Source organism: Balaenoptera borealis (genome assembly GCF_965194805.1).
Source record: "Balaenoptera borealis genome assembly, chromosome: X".
Taxonomy (NCBI): Eukaryota; Metazoa; Chordata; class Mammalia; order Artiodactyla; family Balaenopteridae; genus Balaenoptera; species Balaenoptera borealis.
Window position 1 is genome coordinate 8,267,116 of NC_138881.1, and position 26,057 is coordinate 8,293,172.

Consider the following 26,057-nt stretch of genomic DNA (forward strand, 5'->3'; position numbering starts at 1 on the left):
ATTATTTGTCAAGGGTTCAGTGGCATTTAATGACCACGCTCTGTCTCCTTTAGAGCTGTTTTCGCAATGATAGTGTGAAACAAATAGAACTTATTTCTTCGAACATTTTCCATCCTACAAAGACAACCTCAAGTGCAGAGCTTACCTGGGAAGGATCAGTGGAACCACACCTGGTGTCTTAGCACCTAACACTTTCTTGTCCGAAGACACGCTTGGTATTAACTCCTATCACTGATCTTCTAGAACACTCCTTTGGAACACTTTATTTCATAAAATCACCTAGGGCTATATAACTCTCAACTGCAGGGGGAAAATGACTCTCCTTCAGCCTCCAGAATCAAAGATTAAGGCAGCAGTGAAACTTCACTATGATGGAGTGAGCAGAGTGAAGAAAGCAAACTTAGAGCCATCCTCACATCTGCGGGGCGTCAAAGAGGGGGACATGGTGGGGGAGGGCATCCAAAACAGCGGGATCAGAGAGATGGATGAGGGATACTTCCTGTGGGAAACAAATTTGGTTTTGTTTCACCACCTCTAGTGTTTATCCATTCAGAGAAATCTTTGCCAGAAAGTCACTTTCTCGTTGTAAATATGATGTTGATTTTTTTCAGGACAGGAGCACTTTTACTGAGCATATTGTTTAGACAGAAAATGGAAGAGATCGAGTCACTTTCGCTGAAAAATACAGGTATGTAGTAGGTAACTACCAAATAGAGGTAAATCAATTTCCAAGGAAAAAGACCAGATTCAATGGCTTTTGAACCTTCCAAGAAACCTGTTTTATGAGTGCATTTTGGAGGAAGGGCTACACAAACAGTGAAAAAGACCAAAATTGTCATTAAGAACCAAACACGTAACTCTCCAGATTAATTGTGATGGCTTCATTCCCACCCCCCGTGGCCTTATTCCATGGTCACTCCTGAGGACTCCTGGGAGGCATCTGTAGCTCTCAGATATAATATTCAAGTTTGCTCAGATTTATTCAAAAGAAATCTGAATAAAATATCCCCTCACAGATCATCAGAACAATGATAAAGAATTAGAGATTTACAACTGATTTCTTCACTGGTTGAAAAGAAAAATCACAACCCGTTTTCCTTAGCAGAATTTTTTTTTCTTCTTGCATTGATGGTCTGATCATATTGTCTTATTTTCTGCCTTTCCAGTTGAAAAAAATCCCTTGGACAGAAATACTACTGACTGGCTTATTACTTCAGTAGAACTGAGACATTGTGATTATTATTATTATCATCTTAAATTTGATAGGTATCTTCAAAATGAAGACCTCTCATAAGAACACAGATAATGAAAATTTCTGTGCTCTAGACTAAAAGCATCTACATTAAGATACTTGTTGTAACTTACATAAAGGTATTTATTCAACTTCTACAGAAATTGGGTATGTTGTAGACACTGCCTCAAACAGAAAGACGACATCAAGTGGAACAACATTTATTGAAGGTTGGTATATTTGTGGTCTGGTATATGGGTTTCCACTAACCAGTTGTGAGGCCTAAACCAGGGGTTGGCAAGCTATAGCCCTCGGGTCAAATTGGCCAGCCACCTGTGTTTATACAGTTTCATTGGCACACAGCCACGCCCATTTTACATCCTGTCTACTACTGTCTAGGGCTGCTTTCAGAGTGGTCCCGACTGAAACCATATGACAATATTTAGTAGCTGGCTCCTCCAATGTTTGCTGACTCCTGCCTTTAGAAACTCATCTGGGCCTCAGTCTCCCCATCTGTAATTGAGAGGTTGGGCAAGACTGACGTTTTTCAACCAAGTTTGCACCTTAGAATAACTGAATCACTTTGCTGTACACCTGAAACTAACACAACATTGTACATCAACTATACTTCAATATAAATGAATGAATGAATGAATGATTCACTTGGGGGAGTTTGGGGAAAATCTCAGCGCCTGAGCTGCACCCCAGAGGATCTTGTTCCATCCGGCTGGGCCCCTGTTCAAGGTAACCTCTGTGCAGCCAGGGTGAGAAACACTGGACTAGACAACAGCAAAGGCCCTTCCAGCTTGGGGCTTGCAAGACGTGTACTTCTCGTGAAATAAATAGTATCTGCCGGCAGGAACAAACACTTGGAAACGATGCCTAAATAACTTCAGCCTCAGCACTGAAGACTCACATCTGATTTATGCCATTCCAAGTCTCCGACTTGAGTTGCTGAGAATCTACAGCTCTGCACAGATACACATGCAGAGCTATATACATATAAACAGTTCCTTTGGGAGACAGCTACCCCTGGAAGGTAGTCCTGAACGTGAACTGCCACAGCTAGGAAATCTGGGGGATAGGAGATAATATCAAGTGCGCCTAAGTCACATTTGGGGAAGGGATTAAAGAATATTTAAGAAGCCTTTGGAGGTTGAGACATTGCTGAAACAGCCTGGAGGACGGCATGGGCGGGCCCAGACTGCTCAAGACAGGGCGGGGGCCTGGGGTGCAGGAAACTTGCCGTGCACAGCCTTGGGGCGGCCGCCAGCCTGCCGCTCAGGGCGTCCACAGATGGTGGGAGGGGACTCTGCAAGGGCTGGGCTTTCTAGTCTCAAAACAGATTTGGTTTTGGAGGTCACACAAACAAGTCAACGCCTCTGAGAGTGAAACTGAGCTTTCCCCCTTTGCACTGCCGGCAAAGATGCTTTGGTTAATTACAGGTATCCCAGCCTTGGCACCACTGACATCTGGAGCCGCGTGATTCTCTGCCAGGGGGGCTGTCTTGTGCATCCAGGATGTTGAGCAGCATTCCGGCCTTGATCCACTAGATACCCCTCGCCCTTCAGGTTGTCATAATAAGGCAATTGTGTGCTGCTAAGTTTACCCCCTAAGGTCTTCATGATTTCTTACCATCCTGCCTCAAAGGGGAATTAAAGATAACTGTTCTGAGGCAGCAGGGAACAAACTAATATACATAAAAAAATATGCATACTATATACACACACACATATATATATGTGTGTGTGTGTATATAGTATTATTTTATCCTGCCCCTTGTGAATGACAAATATTTCATCACCTCTGTCTGAACTAAAGTCTTTAAAAATCGAATGGTCTCTCTATAATACTTTCTCAAAAGAAATCACTGGGGAGCAATTTGTCGATTCAGAAATGAATGCAGAGACCTAAAAGGCAATATTTTGCTTGCTTATGTATTCAAAGTTCAAAACAATGGCTGGTGGCCTACAATTTTCCTTTTTTACCTGATGGGCAAATTGTACTGTATCATCTGATTAAATTATTACGGGCTGTTCCATTTGTTTCTACAAGTATTTACTACTGATAAAACACCTTGTAGCTTTTAGAAATGCTCTAGTCACCGAAAAATGAATAATCAGATACCAAAGAACTATGAGATACAGGCGCTGAGCTTGAGAAATGAACACATGGTTGGGGCTGGAAGGCTTGAACCCAGAAATGTTTATAAAATAATACGGAATGCAGTGTAATTCTGAAGGGGTAGTAAAGACAAAATGGCATGTCTGAGACTAGAGAATTTTATGAAAAGCAAACCTAGAGTAGTCCTCGGTTAGCCTAGAGTTAGTCCTTTAAGAATCAACTGGAGTTAGTAGAGGAAGAGGTAGAAGGCTTGAGGAGGAAGACTACCCACTTTGATTTATATCAACTTTACATTGTCTAACTTCTTAGAAGAATCTAGAATGTTTTTATAACTACAGAGAAGGCTTATAATTTGCAAATAAGTTGGGGGGTGGGGTGGAAGCCTTCAGGGGAGAATAGCAATGGAGAGAGGAACCTTGGGCTTCCTAAGGGTCAAGCATTACCGGGTTTAATCCTCAATTATACCTCTGTTGCACCGTTGAACACCTAAGTCTTGGAGAAGTTAGTTGTGGTTTTTTTTCCTTAACCTAAGTTCACACAAATTTAAAATGGCAAGGCCAGGGCACAAGTTGAAATCAGACTCCAAGCCTGTCTCAGACCTGCTGAATCAGAACCTGCATTTTAATAAGACCCCCAAGTACTTCCTGTGTACATTTATATTTGAGACGTTCTGGTCTAAGAAACTAATGTAAACCTACAATTCTGACTGATAAGCAATCCTAGAGAGGGGAATGGATAACAGACCCCAAACCTTTTTATTGACTAACACGTGGTGACCATTTTCACTTGTGTACATACTTCGCCAAAAATAACTAAATATGAATAAGAATTCATTTAGGTCTCTTAAGAGATTTGAAATGTCAAACTCATAGACCAAGATGCTAAATTTACATTTTTAACCACGGCAAATAAATCATCACATTTCAAGTGATGGCATGAATTTAGGGATCATCAGATATTCATTCATTCCTTCATTTAACACTAATGTATAGAGTAGCCAGTGAATATTGAATAATTCAACATTACTGTAAGTAAATAAAAATTATTCCACATGGGTTTCCGTATTTCATTTTTGTATTTTTACTCCATTATTTATATTAGAATGGAAAACAGATCAGCTTCAAACTTTAAAGGAAATTTCTTTGCTTAGTCCAGGGAGCCCTTGTGTCAGAAGTTAAGGCAAAAGCACTTTGTCTCTCCATCACCCAAGCTCTTTTTCCTTCTCATTACTTTTTTGAAGTGTGGCATGTTTGGGCCATAGTTCTTTCTGCCTTAATCATAGGTGATGATTAGTTCGGGGCAGGATGGGGTCCCTGGGTCTGAACCCCCAAACTCGGATTTCTCTAACCATAGTTAATGCTATTTAATTTCCATGACCTCACGTTCCAAGTGATTAAGGAGGTTCCTATTTACCCAGCTTCCCCCAGCCACTAGACACTGAGCTAGACACTTAGACCTATATTATCTCATTTAATCCTCCCAAGATCCCTAATGAGCAGGTATTATCATTCCTATATTTTTGCAGGGGATACATGGTTGTTCCAAGGATCAAATAATACTTGAAAGTGCTTTGCAAACTGTCAATCTGGAGATTTACAAATGCTAGTTATTCCTCTCGGTAATAGCTGGTTCTCAGTGTTGAATAAGCAAATACCCTTGAACCACATCTGAAAACAACTTCAAGCAGCATCTTGAAAGAGAAATCTCCCTCCCTTACCACCCCACAGCCCTGACCTACAGGACTGTTTTCTAGAGGTACAAAGGCAGCGTGATGGCCTTGCCTAATACGTTTCGAGAGGTACAAAGGCAGCGTGATGGCCTTGCCTAATACGTTTCGAGATGAATTTCTAGAATAAAAGAGAAACTGGAACCACTTTATTTGACGAGCTGAACACTATAAATGGGTGAGATCCTGGTCGGCCGGGACTCTCGAGTGCTTTATTCAGCAATCCAGGGACAAGGAAAGCACTTCCCTCCTGGGTGAAGTTTGTACGGGGACCTTGGGTCTCCTCGATCTTCCAGAAGCGATAGGCCACACTGAGCATGAGTTGGAAAGCCTGCCCGTTTCACTCCTCTCGGCCTTAAATCTGACGCCACCAACGAAGAGCAGCTGAGCTCTGGACAGCCACAGAAAGGGTCAGAGGACCGAGAAATAAACCTCTCTACCAGGCCAGGATGTTCATCCTAACACCTAAGTTCGTACAAATTCCCTAACAGATAAAGCCAGCTCCCCAGCTGGCTTGGTCACACAGCAGCTTTTCCTCCAGTGGCCTCTCACGGCGTCTTCCTAGAGATGGGTCCTTCCACAGTGGAAATGACATAAACTGCTCCCTTGCCTGGATATGGACCCGACCTATGAGCCCCGGTCAGGAAGGAAACGGAGACCTCTGAGGAAAGCACGTGAGAACCGCTGGCAGTTCAGCCCGTGATCAGAGGACCTTTAATAAGAAAGGGTCCGGCCCAGATTTTTTCACGGACTGGAGTCCTCCTATGTTGCCCTGATTGCCACTCCAAAGGGATGCGTGGTGCGAATGTCACTGTTGTCAAGGAAAAGCAGTGTTCAGAGAGGACATGTGTTTTCCCTTCAGCTTTTGGAATTAGGCAATTTCCAGAGAGCAACACCTCAGTCAGCAATTTTGGACTATAAGTCATATTAAAAACTATCTCATGGATTGAGTTTCATGGACTCTTTACATAGCCCTTTTCTATACTCTTATCACATGTTATAATTATGTCTAGACCATGAAAGCAACGACGTGTCTTTGTGACTCATTTCTGCATTCCCAGAGTTTATCCAGGGCTTATCTCATTACCTAAACACAAATATCCTTCAGGTGAATAAATATGGGTCCTTTTCTTTTTATAAATTTATTTATTTATTTATATTTATTTTTGGCTGCGTTGGGTCTTCGTTGCTGCGTGCGGGTTTTCTCTAGCTGTGGCGAGCGGGGGTCACGCTTCATTGCCGTGCGCGGGCTTCTCATTGCGGTGGCTTCTCTTGTTGCGGAGCACGGGCTCTAGGCACGTGGGCTTCGGTAGTTGTGGCATGCGGGCTCAGTAGCTGTGGCTCACGGGCTCTAGCGCGCAGGCTCAGTAGTTGTGGCGCACGGGCTTAGTTGCTCCACCGCATGTGGGATCTTCCTGGACCAGGGCTCGAACCCGTGTCCCCTGCATTGGCAGGCGGATTCTTAACCACTGTGCCATCAGGGAAGCCCCTCTTTTCTTTTCTTTTTTCTTTTCTTCTCTCCTCTCCTCTCTCTCTCTTTCTTTCTTTCAAAGCAGGATTTGACAAAGCAGATGGGGAAGAAGATCATTTATAAAGACACAAAGGGGGTAAAAGATTTTCAGGCTTTCCATATCGTTTCAGTAATAAGAAGCCAATCTACCCCCATGAATAAAACCTGTTATTTGCCTGACTGTTCTCCCCAACAAGCAGTAAAGGAGATACAAGGGAGGAGGGAGATGATGGCCACGTTGCTCTATCCATTCTGCGGCAATGGCACAGGACACCCAGGGCCGCTACAGTGGAGGGGCTGAAGGCCTCCCCCTCCGTCTGCAAGCTCCGTCGCTTCAGAGCTTTCCTCCTCCCCCAGCCCCATCCAATACCGAAACCCCTCCTTCTTCCTATTCTAAGGGAGACAGCTGCTAATGCAGAGCCCAGGGCCGCCTTGCTCCATCCTTCGTTCACACACCCAAGGCAATCTACAACAAAAAGGAAAGCTGGACAACTGAGCTTGTGATTGGTCCAGGCTGCCCGCCTGTCATGTCACCTATATTTGTCTCATCTGTCTTATCTGTGTCGAAATGTGACAGTCATGGCATAAACCCGAATGCCAGCTTCTCTTTCCTCGGAAACAGCTGGAGGTCCTCTGTCAACACCTGGGGTGCTGATTCCATCCGATAAACCAGGAACATGAAAGACTAGCTCGTCCCCCTGGACTTCAAAATGGTGCTTGTTTGTAAAGCCATTTCTTTCAGTCCACCGCTCACTGCTTCTTAAAAGTCCATTTTACTACTTAGCTTGGTTTAAAAAGAAGGACAAATCAAAGTTTCCACCCAATTATAATTCCCCAGAGGGTTGTTCAAAATTTCCCATGTCAGCCAGAAACACAAATAGACCCTATAACCACTGAGTAATTTATGATACTGTCAGGAAATCCACGATTGGATTACACCAATGAAGCCTTTATTATAACAGTAAATGCCCAGATATAATAATACCTCATGTTCATGGAACGCTTACTATGTGCCAATCACAAGGCTAGGCACTTTACAAGCATTTTCTTTTTTGATGAGAAATGCAAAATGTATTCTCCTCTGTCAGCTTAAAAGCTATCCTCATGGGTAGGCAAAGTCCTTAAGTATCCTGCCCAAAAGTCTAAAACATAAAGTGAATTAAGTTTTAAGTGGATTTTGTAAGTGTATTGATAGTTTTATCAGATTTTTCCAGAATGTCACATACTGAGAATATATCCAATCTTTAGCTACATTCACTTCCTCAGGCCACTTGTGTCCTCTTTATTATTTTACCTATCCAGTGTCAAAAAATTTGCCAGCCTTTCTAAGAAGAACCTAATTTATGATTTGTCAATGATAGAGAATGAAAGAGAATTCTGAATATCACAGCCTTAAAAAATGAAATATTTAGTTAATGTAATTTCAGCAAATCCTGCTAGCTTTAACTTTGTAACTGATCAAGACGAATCGTGTTCTTTCAAAACTTTTCAACTTAAATTCAAACACCATGCACAAATAGATACTCCTCACTTAACATTTACCCACTTTATATATTTAAATAAAATTAAGCAGTTAACTATATATTAAGACATTCAGGAAAAAATTACCCTATGAGGGAAATCGGTGAGCCCATGGAAGCTGCAAGGACAATTCATTAGTTTCCACACGAGTATCTCCTTTCCTCTGAGGTGTCCCCAAGGTCATCTGGGGGCCATCTGTGTGAACTCAGCTCCTGGCATGAGATCTGGCCCTTCAAGACAACCCAGTCTACGCTGGCTCAACTGGAGAAAATGTTGGCATGGAGATATCTTAAGGCAGCTTTTTTGGTGACCCTAGAGGCATCAACCACCATCCATGATGGTGGCCTACAGCCCGGCCAGCTGTGTGTGTAAAATCACTGAGTTAAGTCTCCAAACCTCAAAGGAACCACTTGAAAGGCAATGCACTGTTAGCTGGAGAAGAAGTAGCTGAAGAGACACAGAACAACTGGGCAGCAGGGGAACTGTGTTCTAGTCCTAGTTCAAAGTCCTCTCCCCAGGTGATGTGGGGTCACCCCTCTTACCACTGTCAGCCCCAATTTCCTCATCTGCACAATGGAGATGAAAGAATATGACCTTCAAGGTTGCATCTGGCTCTAAAACATTCCTGAAGTCTGTGGTAGGCATTCAGAGGCTTGAACAGCAAACTCCTTATAAGTGGATCAAAAAGCCAGAAGAAATAAGCACACGTGGTCACCAGTATGTCGCTGCACTAGGGAAGCAGGAAAAGAATCACATTTATGTCTGGACCCAAGAGCCACTCATCAATGACCACTCCTATTTATCCTTGGTCTTCAAGGACAAGATACTGACTCACCTATTTGCATGTTTCTGTTGAGTGTGGGAGGTTTTGACCTATGACACTACTTGACTTTGCATATTAAAAAAGAGACCACAACATCTAAAGTAATGTGAACATCTTTTCCCCCTTCTGTTTCTTCTGTGGACACAATGACCCTAATCTTTCTGATATCCTCATTTGACCTTGCCTTCAGAAAATCTACATGACATCAGCCTCTCTCACAAAAACAAAACTCCTTCAGTGTTATGCTATAAAGAAGAGGAAAAATGCCCCAAACCCTTAACCTGGCCCTCAAAGACTCAAACTCTTCCCCCAACAAGACTCTTCCGACATCCTCCCTCCTGGCCGCTCCATCAGCACCCTGGGCTCTAGCCAGCATTGTCTAGAATCCCTAAGCTGTCTTGCGGATTCCTGCCAACAGGTCTCTGCTGGCCTCACTCCTGAGGAACGCCTTGCTCTTCTTCTTTGATGCATAATCCACCCATCTGTCAAGGTGGCTTAAAGCCCACCACCCTGAAGCACAGTTTCTTGTCTACTCAAACCCAGAGTTGGCTTTTCCTCCTCCGAATCCCAAAACACGCCTCTAATCCATCAATCCCGCACCTGTCCATCAACAAGCATTTACTCACTGTCATGCCCCCGCCCTTCGCCAGGTGCTTGAGACACAGAACTACAAAGCCCATGAAAGCAACAACGTGGACTCTTACCTCACACGCAAATAAGACAAGCACTGGTTAAAAAATAATTGGCAGGGCTTCCCTGGTGGCACAGTGGTTAAGAATCCACCTGCCAGTGCAGGGGACACGGGTTCGAGCCCTGGTCCGGGAAGATCCCGCATGCCGCGGAGCAACTAAGTCCGTGCGCCACAACTACTGAGCCCGTGTGCCACAACTACTGAGCCCGTGCCACAACTACTGAGCCCATATGCCACAACTACTGAAGCCCGCACACCTAGAGCCTGTGCTCCACAACAAGAGAAGCCACCGCAATGAGAAGCCCGCTCAGCGCAACGAAGAGTAGCTCCCACTCGCCACCACTAGAGAAAGCCCACGCACAGCAACAAAGACCCAACACAGCCAAAAATAAATAAATAAAAATTTAAAAAGAAAAAAGAAAAAATAATAATTGGCAGGTGGTCTGCCTCCAAATTCCACACCTTAACCATCATGCCATTCTAACCCCCTGGTTTCTTACAGTATTTTTACGTTATAATATATTGCCAGGCGCAAGGCTGAGGGTTTACGTGAAACATTTTATCTTGTTTTTCCATGATTCTACGCAAGTAAGTACATTATTAGCCCTGTTTTACAGAGGAACTTAAGCTAAGCAACACGTTCAAAAACTACATTTGTTTCCACAGCCATGTGACTAAAAGGTACCTTGCGTACTTGTCTGTGCATATCCCAGAACTCTCTGAGCTTCTCAAAAATGATTCCAATAACAATAAATCATCAGGCAATAAGACATTCCTATCCGCAGTTGAAGGAGGGAGAGGGGACTCCTCAGGGGGAATAGGCAGATGAGAAGGAGAGAGGAGAAAGATGGAGCCTTAAACTTACTGTTAAGAACATATCCTTAGAGATGTTTTCTTTTACTCCATAGATCATAAATAGTTTTTGTACCCAACTAAGAAAATTAAAATATAGATTTAACATATTTGACAAATATTTGGAAACTGTATTTCGTCACATGGGAAGTTTTAAAAAATATATTGCAGACTAAAGAAATGTTCCCATGAAATAAATACAAGCAGAATCACAATTTGAAGGGGCCAGTTGGAACTGGTGAGACCTCATATAACCAAAACATTTTGGAAGACATGTGTCTGACGTTCACATATCCCCAGTGGCATCGTGTGACAGAATGTCATAAGGTATATCTACATGTTAGATTAAAATCTAGCCTAGAATTACTGTGAACTAGTCTGAAAAAAGATACAGGGGTTGCACAAGGGATGTGGTAACTGGGAAAAATAAAAAAGAATGACTGATACCAAACAATCTATGGTAAGTGGGAAAAATAAAAAAAGAATGATACCAAACAATCTACGGACATCTAGTAAATTCAACATTGTTTTCTCTAACAAACAGCTTGGCGATGGTAGGTGTAATGGCCCTTATTCCAGGAAGCCTTTCTCCATCTCTCAGGTCTGGGGTTGGTGTCGTCCCTGCTTTGGGCAGCGTGCCTCCTTCCACCACCACCAGAGAAAATGTTTACCCACCGGCACTCTCTGCTAAACTTTAAGCTCTGTGAAGGAGAGAGACTGTTTCTGTTCATATTGCCTTCATTTATGCAGCATACATTAACTTACTTTTGCGTGACCTCTCAAAAAACCCCATATGTCAGGGCTTCCCTGGTGGCGCAGTGGTTAAGAATCTGCCTGCCAATGCAGGGGACATGGGTTCAAGCCCTGGTCCGGGAAGATCCCACATGCCGCGGAGCAACTAAGCCCATGCGCCACAACTACTGAGCCTGCGCTCTAGAGCCCACAAGCCACAGCTACTGAGCCCACGTGCCACAACTACTGAAGCCCGCGTGCCACAATTACTGAAGCCCGCGCGCCTAGAGCCCGTGCTCTGCAACAAGAGAAGCCACCACAATGAGAAGCCCGCACACCACAACGAAGAGTAGATCCCGCTCGCCGCAACTAGAGAAAGCCCGCGTGCAGCAACAGACACCCAACGCAGCCATAAATAAATAAATAAATAAATAAATAAATAAATAAATAAATAAATAAATAAATAAATAAATAAATAAATTTTAAAAACCCATATGTCAGATACGGTTAATGGGAGGATAAAGGAAATGGTAGGTATAATGGGTCTATCAAGTGTCCATCACATAGGAGCATAAAACAAAGGTGAGCTTTCTACAAGTATTTGAGATCTAGTTTATCAAAATTCACACCATTAAATTTAAACCAATGAAATGCAATACAGACCAAAATAATCATTCACATCCAGCTGGATAAAACATAATGTACGGCCAGAAAAAAAAAAAATTACGCCAAGAAGGGGAAATCTGAACACAAAGACAAGCACACCGGGAGAATGCCATGTGAAGAGACACAGGGAGAAGATAGCCACCTACAACCCAAGGAGAGACACCTGGAATCCATTCTTCCCTCACAGCCCTCAAAAGGAATCAACTCTGCTGACACCTTGATTTAGCACCTCTGGACCCCAGAACTGTAAGACAATACATTTCTTTCCTTTAGGCCACCTAGTTTGTGGTCCCTTGTTGTGGCAGTCATGGCAAATTCATACGGTGACAAACACTAAATTCTCACAGATGAAGGTTTCTCAACCTGGGCACTATTGAGATTTGGGACCAGACAACTCTATGTGGGAGCGCCCATCCTGCACCCTGTAGGATGTAGCAACCCTGGCCTCTATCCACATATGTACGCAACACACACACACACACACACACACACACACACACACACACACACACACACACACACACACACACACACACACACCTTTCACTGGAACCTGCACTAAACCGGCTACTATTTTCAGAGAAGAAACAAGCTATAGAAGCTCTAAGGAGAAAGGAAAAAGTCTAGCTCAGTTTCTACTTACAACTTCCCCAATGGCAAATAAAGTACAAGACTTTAAAAAATATAGACCCTTATGATCTATAAATGAAGCTGAAGAGTGAAATCCCATGTCTTCACCTCCAGATGAGAAGGGCTACAGAGGAAGGCTGAGATTTAATTGGAAGCTTTATCAAACTATTATAAAATTATAACGGGATGATCCATTGAAAGGGGTATTTTACAAATAAACTCCCTCGGCCAACAGAAGGCCAATTAGAGTCAGAAAAGCAAAACAATGATTTGGAACTTCAGCTTCAGCTGACTTGAAGTCGGACTATGCTGAAATTGAAGGGCAAGGAAAGGTCAATTTTTCTTGGTTTGTGTATTTTTATAGGTGTAACTAGAGGAAAGAAACAAGAGCTGCAACACTGTATGCTGGAACAGAGGAAAAGAAATTACTGCATCGTAATTCCTTGAAAACTCCGGAATGCGTTCTATTAAATTCTCTTACATGTTATGTGGTTCGCAAATCAAACTTTTGATCCAAGTTTGGAGGACTGAGAGGCTTCTTAAAATTCAGTCAAAACGATGTGAAAAGGTGCACATTATGATATGCTCCATTTAGAGACTTATGCATTTGTCGGGAAGACTTTTCTCTTTTTATCTTAGAACAGAGTTCAGGAAGTGCTGGTTTAATTTTCTCTTTGCTTCAATATTTTAAGAGTACTTCCCAATGCATAGTCTCTGAAAGCATTAGATTCCTCATGCTATTTCAAATGATGTGAAAGATTTTGCTTGCATGAATTCTACATGCTGGAATTTTTAAATGTTTTTTTCCTTTTGTGTCTAGAAAAAAAGGTGTAATGTACAAAAGTATATTCCAATCCTCTATATCAACACACGTATACTGAGAGCTCATGTGAGTAAAAAATGTCCCTCAAAGTTGAGTGTTATTGCAAGAAATAATTATTCTTCATAATCACTGCAGAATTCCCCCTCTTCAAATAATGGACTTTTACTAACAGAAGTAAAAAAAAAAACATTTTCAAACAGCAGACACCTGAATGCTTACATATTCAAATAAGTGAAACAAATCTATCATTTTATCAATGAAAGCATCCTCAAATTCCTACATGCTTTGTGTTTCCACATCATCACAAATCCATTTCTGTACGAGATGCTAAAGCCTCAGGAAAATACACTAAAAGAACACATTTACCTGATGAACCTAGGGGCAGGACAGGAATAAAGAGGCAGACGTAGAGAATGGACTTGAGGACACGGGGAGGGGGAAGGGTAAGCTGGGACGAAGTGAGACAGTGGCATGGACATATATACACTACCCAATGTCAAATAGATAGCTAGTGGGAAGCAGCCGCATAGCACAGGGAGATCAGCTCCGTGCTTTGTGACCACCTAGAGGGGTGGGATAGGGAGGGTGGGAGGGAGACGCAAGAGGGAGGGGATATGAGGACATATGTATACATATAACTGATTCACTCTGTTATACAGCAGAAACTAACACAACATCGTAAAGCAATTATACTCCAATAAAGACGTTAAAAAAATGGTTAATAAACCAAAAGGAAAAAAAAAACACATTTACTTTTTTCAGATCAAAGTAATTAACAAAAATACCCTTTCTTGGTTTTGGTCCTTTCAGTATGCTATTACTTTCTTCAAAAATTCAATGTTTATATTGTACTTAGGGTTTGAAGTGCCAGACACCCAAATGTCATCTATTCTATGATTTTTTAAAAATTCTAACCTAAGTGGCATGTTTTAGAACAAACAGGCTACGCTAGCATGTTATTTGTTTAAATGTTCATATGCACATTTTGTGAAATGGCTGTAAATAAATGCTTATAAGCATATTTTGTTGAGCGGCTATAAATGTGTTTTGGTGCACTGGGTGCTGTTTATATGCTTATATTTCTGGAATTAGAAGATAAAATCCAGTAGATCATTAATTCTCAGGCCCTCCCGGTGACAGTATAAATGACCGCTAACCCACTGGCTTGATTAGACAAGTGTGCAGGGCTCATAATTGAAGAGTTTCATTTTCATCACAAAAAGGGCTAGGGCATGTAAGTGTCACCTCTTAAATTTGGAGATGTAAATAACTAAGAACTCCTCTGTGACGGTACACAAGTCATGAGAAGAACTCAAGGGTCAGGTTTAAATATCAAGTCTGGGAGCTGCTGAATATGGAACCTCATTGTGGTGCTTTGACAAATGGTCATTACACACAGTGTCAAGCCAATTAAAGGAACATTTTTTGAAAAAAATACCGATCTGGCAGCTTTATGTTTCGGCAAGAAAAACACCTAGGTCCTTGAAAGCCAACTTATGGTTACCAAAGGGGAAAGGCGGTCATGGGGGGATGATAAATGAGGAGTTTGGGATTAACATATACACACTACAATATATAAAATAGGTAACCAACAAGGACGTACTGTATAGCACCAGGAACTCTACTCGATATTCTGTATTAACCTAAAAGGGAAAAGAATCTGAAAAAGAATATATATCACTGAATCACTCTGCTGTGCATCTGAAACTAACACAACATTGTAAATCAACTATACTTCAATTTTTTAAAAAAGGAAAAAAAACACCTATGTTCAATCATCCTAAACATTCTGTCCCCCCACCAAAAAAGGATGGAGGGATCACCTTGGTTTCTAAAATTTGATAGCCACAGCAATTTCTGAAGAATTTGTTTTAGCAGCACAATTCACACACGCACTGCCTTTGCTATTAAGAACTCTGGAGGTGTGTTTTTGGCTACCTTCGTGCACGACACTAGAAAACCAGTCAGCGTCTGTCTTCCCTTGTCTGTATCACCTCCATCCTCTGGCTCAGCTCCCTAAAGATGGTTTTATACTAGTCACCTCACTTTGAGTGAGGCATGCTGCCCAGGTGATGCTTTTGTTCCCCAAGTGACGTTTGGAAGCAAGGATTCACTTCGGCATGCCAAACTCCCTCAGCGTACCAAGAAATAGCCAAACCAAATCACAGATGTGGTCCGTTCATCCCAGCATCCCCCAAATAAACGACGTGGTCCTGGTAAACACAAGCCCCCATCAGCGCTGAGGAGAAGTGATAGGAACCATTTGTGAGACGTGATGATGAGCTCTGAGCGGTAATACCTTTGATCATGTGATTCATTTTGTTTGCTCAACAACACAGTGTGTGTTTGTCCTGAGAGGAAGGACTTCAATATATATTTACGCAAAGCTCTTAATTTATACTTCCTTTCCTTTTAATTGGCATCTTGTTATCTAAAATTAGCTGGTGAACAGAGTAGACAGAGCGTCTCATGATCAGAGCAAACTCTCTCGGCTGAGTTTGCAATAATTAGACCCGCCATCGCCCGCAGATGAACAGACACCTGGAGGCCTGGCTTATTTCTTCCCTGGTGCCTTCTCTCCATATTTAGAGAGTGATTTTTAAAATCTGATGTATAGTCATATTAATTATCATTCCCTGAGGTGGAGTTTGGTTCCTAATTCATGTTAAAAGTGAAGTTCAAACATTCTTGCCTGTAACCTTATGGCATAAAAAGCCTCCACGAAAAGGAATTCTTTCGTGAAACCCGAGACGATCGGGACACTCTAGTTCACCAATACGCTGGATATCATTTACACAAGGAATAAAAGGTCACATGTCCTCTAAAGTCCCACATTTGCTATAGGCATTCCTCCTTCTATTCTTCTGTTTGGGCAGTAACTAGATACAGGTACGATGCAAGTGAAATGAGTTTTCCCTGATGAGTAAGGAAAATAAACGCCCCCAAAATGCCCAAACCCAGATTTCATCTGCCATTCCTTCTCACGCGCGCACGCTCGCTCTCTCGCTCCCTCTCTCTCTCTCTCGCTCTCTCTCAACTGCAAGGATTGAAAATGATCCAGATTTTTCCGAATTCGCCCTCACCTTGACAACGCTAACATTACAAGCAGCAGTCAACTTTTCCAAGATACCCTTATTGTGTAACATGGCTAGGCTGCCAAAAGGACGTGCTATAACGAATCAGATAACAAAGGCGAAGAGAAAACCTTCACCTGCCACGTAGCTAGCAGTGAATATACTTTTTCTTTCCATGACATTTGCTGGCAGAAAGGGGTTTGGCTTAAGGCGGATCGGACTAACCTTCAATTTGTCATAGCGCTCACTCAAAGCTGCCACCTGATGGTCTCGGTGCCGCCCGACCAGTTTACACAAGGCACAGATTAACTGGTCATCGGTCACGCAGTACATATTCACCTTCTCAACCTCGTGCTCCAGGCACATCAGCCCCCGGATATGCGAGTCCGGGATGGGCTCAATCAGACGGTGGCCTGTGAAGGGCTTCTTGTTCGGGTGAGTGGCTTTCAGGCACTCGTCACAGTAGGACACTTCACAAGTGACACAGGTCTTCACGGCGTCTTGGGCAGGATCCTGGTCACAGAACTGGCAGAGGACTTTCTCGGCCGAAGTCATGCTGTTGGCGTCGAACGGCCGCTCCCGGCGGGTCTCGCTGGGGGAATTGGGCCCGCTCACCGAAGCTTTCTGGAACCTGTCGATGATGTTCTGCAGGGTGACGTTGCGCTTGAGCCCGTCTAGACCTCGCTGGCTGAGCGTGATGACATGTCGGCAGGTGGGGCACTGGAAGGCAGTGACGGACTCCACGGACTCGTTGGTGGCGCAGTGTGACACCAGGATGCGGTGGGCGCAGCTGAAGCAGAGGCTGTGTGCACAGGGGAGCAGGAGAGGGTCCTCAAAGAGCTCCAGACAAATAGGGCAGGTCAGCTCCGACTCCAGTGTTTCCATCTTCAGGCAAAGCTCTCCTGGGTCATCAGCAAAATCCAAGGAAGCTGATCAGCTATCTGGAAACAGAACGTAAGATTTGATTAGGCGCGAGGGGGTCAGCCATGGGGGGCTGTCAGCTTTGAACACATCTCAGAATAATTCCCAACACAGGTCACGGAAGGGTAAATGTGTGTACATTCCAAATAATTCTCTCTCTATTCACTGGGGAAATGCGGGGTGTGGGGAAACACCCTAAGCCAGCAGACCAGCTAACATTTCCTCAAGGTTCCCGTCACTGAAAGCAGCATTTTTTTTTTTTTTTTTTTTTGCAATTTTGTTCTTTAAAGGATCTCACTCCAAACTGGCAAGTTCTTGAAACTGTAATTTCCATATCTAATCACAATAATCCTACTGTGTCACGGCCAAGTTTTCCTTGCGTTGAAAATGAAAATGTAGAAATATTAATTAATGAACTATGGAGTCTTTCATAACTTTGAATTTGTGAACTTACAGGTTAAGTATATGTGTTTTAAGGGCCTCTACTCTGTGATACCGAACCAGGCTTCAGAGAAGGAGAAAGGCACTTACTGTAGAAATGGGCATGAAATGTGTATGAAATCAAACACATGATTTCAGGGGTAATGATAATGCTTCAGCAGGGGATGTCAGTTTCCAAAATACATTCCTGAGAAAAAACAGTGACTTTCACAAAGATGACTCTGATAGAGGCAACGTTTCTGGCAGGCGTTTGTTACTCTTCTGAATAATTCTATTGTTTAATCCAGCGGTGGGACGTGGGTGGGCAGAGGGAAGCAAAGAAAAATATCTGGGGGCCTTTTCAGCGGCTGCGGTGAGCTTGGGGACCAATGACTAATAACGACATAGTTCATTAGAACAAGGATTTTCGTGGCTACAATATTCATTTGCTAAGCTGTAACAGTGGGGACGATTACAGTTGAGAAAGCAGTTGAAGGTAGTCGCACTCGTCCGAGGAGATTTACAAGGGCTGCCGACGGACCCTGCACAGCCCTCCCGGCCTGAAATCTCCCATCAAGGGCTTGTCACTGTCGCCAGCGACAGGCCAGGCTAGCAGGAGGTCCAGCCTCACACTCAGAGCCACGTTGGCCCGGGCACGACCTCCGGCAGCTTTGTTGCTCCAGGCGGCCTTCGGGTGGCCCAGCTGCACGCTCCCCTTGCCGGGAAGACTCGCTGCTTTTGTGAACTCTCGCCTGCCTCCCCTTCCAAAACGGGAGGGCGAAGAATCCCACATAAACCCCTGCTCATTAAGAGGGAAGAGGCCTTATGCTCATTAGCAGGCCTGGGAACCAAGCCTCTTTGAACCTTCTCCCTTTCAAGGCCATTAGCAGAGGTCTGCGCAACGGTGACGGGCATATCAGATGCAGCCCACTGAGGGCTGTGGGAGAATCGTGCAGTTCACCCAGTAGATGCAAGGTTCAAATCACACTCCGGGGGGGTTTTCTCAGCCTGATTCATAGGAAGGCTTCACATCCAAAGCTATGCTTAGTGATTCTGACAGTCAGCCTTTCTGTATTCACACCTCCATTTATTTACAAAATTCGCAATTTCTAGAATGCCCTGACCCTCTCTGAAATAGCATCCCTCAGAAATACCATGGGGTGCTTTGGTTAAACTAATGCTCATCTTGCTAACTACATAAGAAAGGATAAATGGGCAGCTGAGATTTGAAATATTAAAGCTTTCTCATCTTTCCACAACCTACAATGGAAACCCCAGGGCTGCTGTTGTGAGAAACTTACCATCCCCGCTTGTTCCCGGCCAACCCTTCCTACAGATAGCTTGGAAGAAATGGAAAGGTTTTACCCATTAATCATCATTTTGGTTCATCATGGAAAAACAGAATTCTCTCTACATCAAATTTCTTCTCACTTCCCATCAGAAGCGTGTAAAGGAAAAAGGTAGCCCCTGTGGTCTGCTTCGTTCTCAGGTGAAACAAAAACACCTACCGATGGATCTCAACAGGGGGCTGAGCCTCAACTATGTCTGGAGAGTTTTGACGATTGTATTTTTCGGCAGGTGCCAGAATTCCATCCCGGAGCGGAGCAATCAGAATTTCTAGAGGCGATTACACTGCCGACCCCGATGGAAATGCTGACATTTTATTCAAGAGACATTTACCGAATGCCAGGCACTGAGCTGGCTCGAGAAGCCAGATTCTGGCCTCCTCCTCATCCCCTTTCTATGATCATGGACCAAGCCAACAAACATCCTCTCCTACCTGGATGATCGCAGTATTTTTTCTAATGGTCTCCTGGCTTCTGCTCACTCTTGCCCGCCCCCCCATAGCCTATCCTCCATTCAGAAGCCAGAGCCTGTTAAAACACGACAGAGCCTGCCTCGCCTCTGCTCTACCCTCCAGGGGTTTCCCATCTCACTCAGGGAGAAATTCACCAGAATAAAACCAGCCCCAGAAAACACAGACTCAGACAGTGACCTCATTTCCTCCCATGCTACGCCTTGTTCTGCTCTGGGCACATGGTCTCCTTGTGATTCCTCAAGCACGCCACGCACGTCCTGTCTCCCCTTGGCAAGGTCGTTGGAGTGACTCTCTGCTCCGATGTCACCTTCTCTGTGAACCCACATGAAAGCAATTCCCCTAAGACCACCACGACCACCCACCCAGCCACCCATCGCGGCAACCCTTTTTCCCCCGTCTCGGTTTGTTTTCTTCTATGACGTTCATCGCCGACATAGTCTATTAGTTTGTTCACTGCTCCGTCTCTCCCCATGGCCCCAGCATTAGAATATCAGCTCTACGAGAGCAGAGACTTGACTTTGCTCTTTGAAGGATGTACAGCCAGCACCGGGAACACCGCCTCGCACACAGTAAGACTCGGACATTCGTTGGTTGAGTTAATACAAAGTACTGATGTTGGGGACGAAACCAAAAAGAATAAAACATAACCCTTGCTTTCAAGAATCTCTCAAAAATATGAGAACAGAGGTCAGCAAAGTTTTTCTACCAAGGCCAAGACAGTAAATATTTTTGGCATTGCAGGCCAGACAGTCTCTGTTGCAACTACTCAATTTTGCCACTGCAGCACGCAAAAGCAGTCATACACACTACAGAAATGAAAGATCGTGGCTGTCCGATGGAACTGTATTTACAAAAGCAGGTAGCAAGCTGGATTTGGCGTGCGGATCTTATTCTGCTGACCCATGTTTCAGAAGAGAGGAACATGTCCAGCCAGCCAAAAAGAGAAATGAAAAGCACTCTCAAAGAAGTATGAATAAAATGCTGTGCAGGCAACAATGGCCACACTGGGAGAGTAAGACTTCGACAAGCATGTACAAGTTTCGAGTGCTAACGGGAAATGCCATGCGATGGGATTTCACCCTGACATCAATGGACACGATGTGAGTCAAGTGCTCAGGGGCAATTTACGTAAGAATGATTTAATAGCAGCTGCTCAGAACTGGACCTTTTTTCTTTTATTGCCCTAGCACTTGGCGTGGCGCTTTATGCAAGTGTCTACGCTGTAAATGTTGGTTAATTATATTAAGTGATGACAAAATATCGAGATGCAAAGTGAGGTTCAGCCAATTTTCTGAACCTTTGGCCTCTGTGCTGCCAGAAAGGAAGGGATTTTGATTTGATATCTACAGCGGATCTCATTTTTACTACTTTTATCCAGATTTTGCCATGGTAGCGATATTCTTGTTAAACTACTCAACAATAAATTACTACTAAGCAGGCACGCCATTTTCCCACCTTAAAAAAAAATAGCATGGTTTATTTTCTAGCTTTCTTTAAAATCTTTTTTTGAGAAATGAAAATGCCACTCATTCTTTCACCAAATACTGAAGTCCCTCTAGGTGCTGAGTCCTGGGACAAGCAATGGTAACACCTGCCCCGCCTCCTCACAGCGATCTTATGGTCTATCAGGGGAGAGAACATACAAACAAATGGTTTTCCAACATGACAAAAGACCCGCGCCAAAGACTGGGGGAGAAGAGAATGGGGAAGCTTCCTGAAGGAGGGCAACATGCAAGTGGGTTTTAAAGATGAACAGGGGTTTCACCAAGCACATAGAGGTGTGAGAGTAGGGGCAGACTGTGTGCCAAATGTTATCTTTTTCTTTTCTGAACTCCTGTAATTTAATTTCCAGGCCTCCGATTAAGAGAGAGAGAGAGATAGAGATAGAGAGATAGAGATAGAGAGATAGAGAGAGAGAGAGAGAGAGAGAGAGAGAGAGAGAGAGAGAGATTCTTAGCTTTCACTACAATGGAAGGAAATCACACGTGCATATCATTGTCAGGAAATGCTATAGCTCAACATTTTTCTGAATGGGCTGATTGGTTCTCATTCAGAGGAGGATGTCGGTCATCATGGGAAGCCTTGCAACAAACTGGGGACGGAAACAATTCGCAGCTCACACCTCTACTCATCCACCGTTTGAGGTTCAGAACAGGGCACAGAACAGTGAATGAAAGGAGACAGTTGCGTGGGTGGCCAGATAATGCAGGATGATCTGCAGCTCTGCTATTAGCTGTGTGTCTCTGGGTGAGTGTCCGCAGATGTTCCCTCCAATTCACTCCAATCACATCCCTCAGCAGCAAAGTCTTTGGTCACAGGATGCAGTTAAGCTCTCGATCCTGGGAAGCACTGGGCACCAGACACCTTTTCAAGAAACTTTCTTATAGATTCAAGACTTCGAAGGAACGCACTTCTTTAAAATGGGAACTGAGTAAATGGATATTTATTTTCCACACCTCTCCCTTGCTCCTTTACCTCCACTCCCACCCCTCATTCTGTGTAGCACTGAGATCGGGCTTTTCTGATTTTCCTCTCTCTCCTCCAGCTAAGCAAAGCCTAGGTGTTTTCGAAAGGGCCAGCCAGCCTTCCATCAAATAGCCATCCAGGCTGATCCACGTACTGCCTTCTCTGACGCCTAGGCTCATGTCTTGCAGCGCCATCTCTTTTCAGAATCCCAGTTCAGCACTGACAGTACTTTGCTTCGCTTACCGTAAGCCCTTCAACTCAGAGCGTGCATCTCATGGGACTCATCTGCTTCCCTCCCAAACCCATCTGCCTTCCAGGCCTCCTGGTATCTCCTCATGGTGCTTCCGTTCTCCTGATCGGCACAAGTCAGAGACCCGCCTTATTTTCTACTCCTCCCTTTCTGGGGCAGGCAGAATAACGGCCCCCCCCCACAAGGCTGGCCACATCCTAATACCTGACACCTGTGGATGTTTTACGTTCCAAGGCAAAGGGGAGTTCAGGTTGCAGATGGATTTAAGGTTGTCAAGCAGCTGACCTTGAGACAAGGGGATTAGCCTGGATCATCCAGGTGGACTCAATGTAATCACGAGGGTCTTTAAATATGGAAATGGAAGGCGAAAGAGTAGTCAGATGATGCCATGTGAAAAAGACTTGACAAGCTACTGCTGGCTTTGAATATAGAAGGAGGCCACAAGCCAAGGAATATGAGAAGCCTCCAGAAGCTAGAGAAGGTAGAAAAACAGATTATCCTCTAGAGTCTCCAAAAGGAATACAGCCCTGCAGATACCTTGATGATAGCCCAGTGAGACCAGTGTCAGACTGATGACCCCCAGTGCTGTTTAAAGCCATCAAGTTTGTGGTAATTTGTTACAGAATCAATTGGAAACTGTACACTCTCCTTCCCCCAAATCCAAACCATTAGCCAAGACACGTAAATGTCAAACCTTAGTAGTTCTTTGACTGGTTTCTCTGTTCTCACCGCCTCTGTGTTGATCTAGATCTTTACTGCATTCCAAGACTACTGCCAAAAACAAATGAACAAACAAAAACCAAAAAAAAACCCACACAAAAATATCCCCTAATTTGATTTATTACCTCCAATCTTTCGTCTTTCAGTTTCATCTTTGCAACATGCTTCCGGCATCATAACTTTTTCTGGTCACTTCTCTTAAAGGCTCAAAACACTGAGCAGCTCCCTGCTGCCCAAAGTATGAGTCCTGACATCTGATCTCCTTTTTCAAAGCCTTGCCCAACTTTCTCCCAAACTGCTTCTTTAACCTTACTCCCTATCACTCACCTCCTGTACCACAGACCCAGTAAATGGGACCATTTTCTGCTCTTAGCAATTGCCCTTGCTTTTCTTCCTAGCACAAATCATTTTCACCCTTGTTTTTTTTTTTTTTTGGTTTCATGTTCATTTTCTTGTTTTTTTAAAATGACAGCCGAACCGCCTAGAAGCCCAAAGAGCCCTGGCCACTATTGTATTTGGGGATTTCATACTAAACAAAGAAGAAATGTTTTAAAAGATGGCTCTAAATAGTGTGACATGTCTGACATGTTTACAATTAGCCAAGTAAAGCTTTTAGCTGAAAAACACAAAACAAAATAACTACCCTATTCACAAAATAACTAAAATATTTATTTGAAAATAGTATTTCTTAGTACACAACAGAGTGATCAGTAATGAGACTCAGGTTTAAAGTTATATGAGTCATCTTCTTTCATCATTCACTCAATAGAATCAGATTAGCTCTGGGACCGATACAGGCAGGCATGTGTGAGCACAAACACGAATCTCATATGGAGGTAACATTCATAGTCAAAACTTGAGACCAACAGAAAGACTGCGGGAGAGCTAGCGGTGAGGGCTGGAGGGGTGACAGCACCTTGGCACCCAGGTGATGGTGAAGGTGATCTGGCTGATCCAGCTGCCTGGGCAGATGCCCCCTTGCTCCCTCTGGGCTCTAGGTACCATCATCCTGAGCTAGCACTCATCCCAGGAGGAGGACTTTCCCGGAGGGAGAAGGGCTTTCTTTTGTCCAAGGTACAGGATACGGAAGGAAACAAACTGGAGGAGAAAGTTCCCAGTGGAAAAGGAAGGACATTGGGACTTAAAGAGTTCAGATGTAGGGTTTAGGCTAGAGAAGGGAGATGGCTGAACTCAGGATGGGTGCCCTTATGGATCACTATGATAGGCCAGGGAGATGGAAGTTAAGAGGGTTCATATCTGTGTTCATATCTCTTGGATTCATCTTTTTTGCCCCCTCCTTTGAAGTAAAAGGCAAAACTATTCACCTGACAAGTCAATGCAGAGAAAACATTTAACCCCCTGCCTATGCTGTCACAACCCTTGCCACCATCCTGCTCGGTAGCTCATTTTAGAATTGCACAACTTTATTGCTTGGAGTCTCTCCTGACTTCTGCTATGACTTAATGAAGATAACCTGCATCTTGAAGAAACATCTAGGACCCCTGTGAGGATGGCATGCTTTGCAAGGTTTAATCCATGGTCAAAGTCAGTGAGCAGACTTTCCAGTTCAAAACCCCAGTAGCATGGAAATTTTACCCATATAATCAAGAAGTGACCAAGGATTACAAATCTCCAGACCAAGTGCATTCTATGAATTCAATCACCCAACTAGGATAAGGAGATATTCAATTGTCAGCAGGTCATCCCTGCGTTTTTTTATTCCAAATTTCTCTTAATGGAGACGTTGACGTTTTAATCATAAGGTAAATCCATCTCTCACTGCTTCCCTACAATGTATTCTATGTCATGTCTCCATCAACAATATTAATTTTTCTAATTGGGAGTATATGAAAAAGAACATGCATTCTAGCCACCTATAATTTTACTTTCAGTCCCTCACTTTGTAAGCTCTGGAAACCATCGCTATGAGGGAAATTAATGTCACTGGACCAAGGAATAAACTTGGATACCGACACTGGGTGGCCTGTGGTCAACTGTCGATATCAGGTGGCTCTCAGCCGCTGCCCGGGTGATTCCCAAGGACTTCCTCCCTTCCCCCCCCCCCCCACATCCTCTGGAGTATGGAAACTAAGCTGGATGTTAACCAAAACATACGTTTTACCAAAACATAACTGAGATTGCAAACACCGTCAAAACTGCACGTTACACCAAGCCCCATAAAAATGGTTTCGTAAAAGCAATTCCTAAAAGTGTTGTGAAAATGAGACAGCGTCAGAAATGCTATGCATACGTTTAATTCTTTAAGAATTCTTTTAAATTTCAGAAACAGGATCAAGTCAATTTCCTACCCTCTCTCCTCACATGAGTAATTCAGGTTGAGTGGACTTAACTGCCGTCTGGATTTTTGCTATGAGATTATCTCTATTACAGAGCCACAGGTGGAGTATTTTTTTTTAAGGACTGTGGAACAATGTTTTTGTCTTGGATCGGCAGAAATACAGACTGTCAGAGGACTAAATACTTGGGAACTGGGAAACACTGGAATTGAACCTCAGTTGGTGAGGCAGGGTTTGCAACAGAGACTAAACTCAGAAAGGACGTGGTCTCATCTCAGAAAAATATAATCTCCAAACCCCAAACATGACCTAACAGAAACTCAGTAAAAACTGGGTGCTACGCCCCAGATGAATTCACCAGAAATCGAGTATTTTAAAAAACAGAATAGGGCTTCCCTGGTGGCACAGTGGCTAAGAATCCACCTGCCAATACAGGGGACACGGGTTCAAGCCCTGGCCGGGGAAGATCCCACATGCCGCGGAGCAACTAAGCCCGTGCGCCACAACTACTGAGCCTGTGCTCTAGAGCCCACGAGCCACAACTACTGAGCCCACGTGCCACAACTACTGAAGCCCGCGCGCCTAGAACCCGTGCTCCGCAACAAGAGAAGCCACCACAATGAGAAGTCCGCGCACTACAACGAAGAGTAGCTCCCCGCTCGCCGCAACTATAGAAAGCCCCCGCGCAGCAACGAAGACCCAACACAGCCCAAAACAAAAACAAATAAATAAGTAAATTTATTTTTAAAAAAACAACATAA

At 43.8% G+C, this 26,057-nt stretch overlaps 1 protein-coding gene and 1 long non-coding RNA gene across 7 annotated transcripts in view; one reads left to right on the forward strand and one right to left on the reverse strand.

Moving 5' to 3' along the window:
* The window catches only part of LOC309620024, a 335,464-nt gene that overhangs the window by 165,566 nt on the left and 143,841 nt on the right, over positions 1–26,057 (forward strand). The window lies entirely within an intron of this gene.
* MID1 (midline 1) overlaps positions 1–26,057 on the reverse strand; it is a 397,732-nt gene that overhangs the window by 124,895 nt on the left and 246,780 nt on the right. For 5 of the 6 annotated variants that reach the window (XM_082375673.1, XM_082375669.1, XM_082375671.1 and 2 more), the window contains exon 2: positions 16,629–17,344. In XM_082375673.1, the coding sequence (XP_082231799.1) occupies positions 16,629–17,288 (660 nt within the window). In that variant the 5' untranslated portion in view covers positions 17,289–17,344. The remainder of the gene's footprint in view (positions 1–16,628; positions 17,345–26,057) is intronic. The other variant, XM_082375672.1, reaches the window with a different exon arrangement.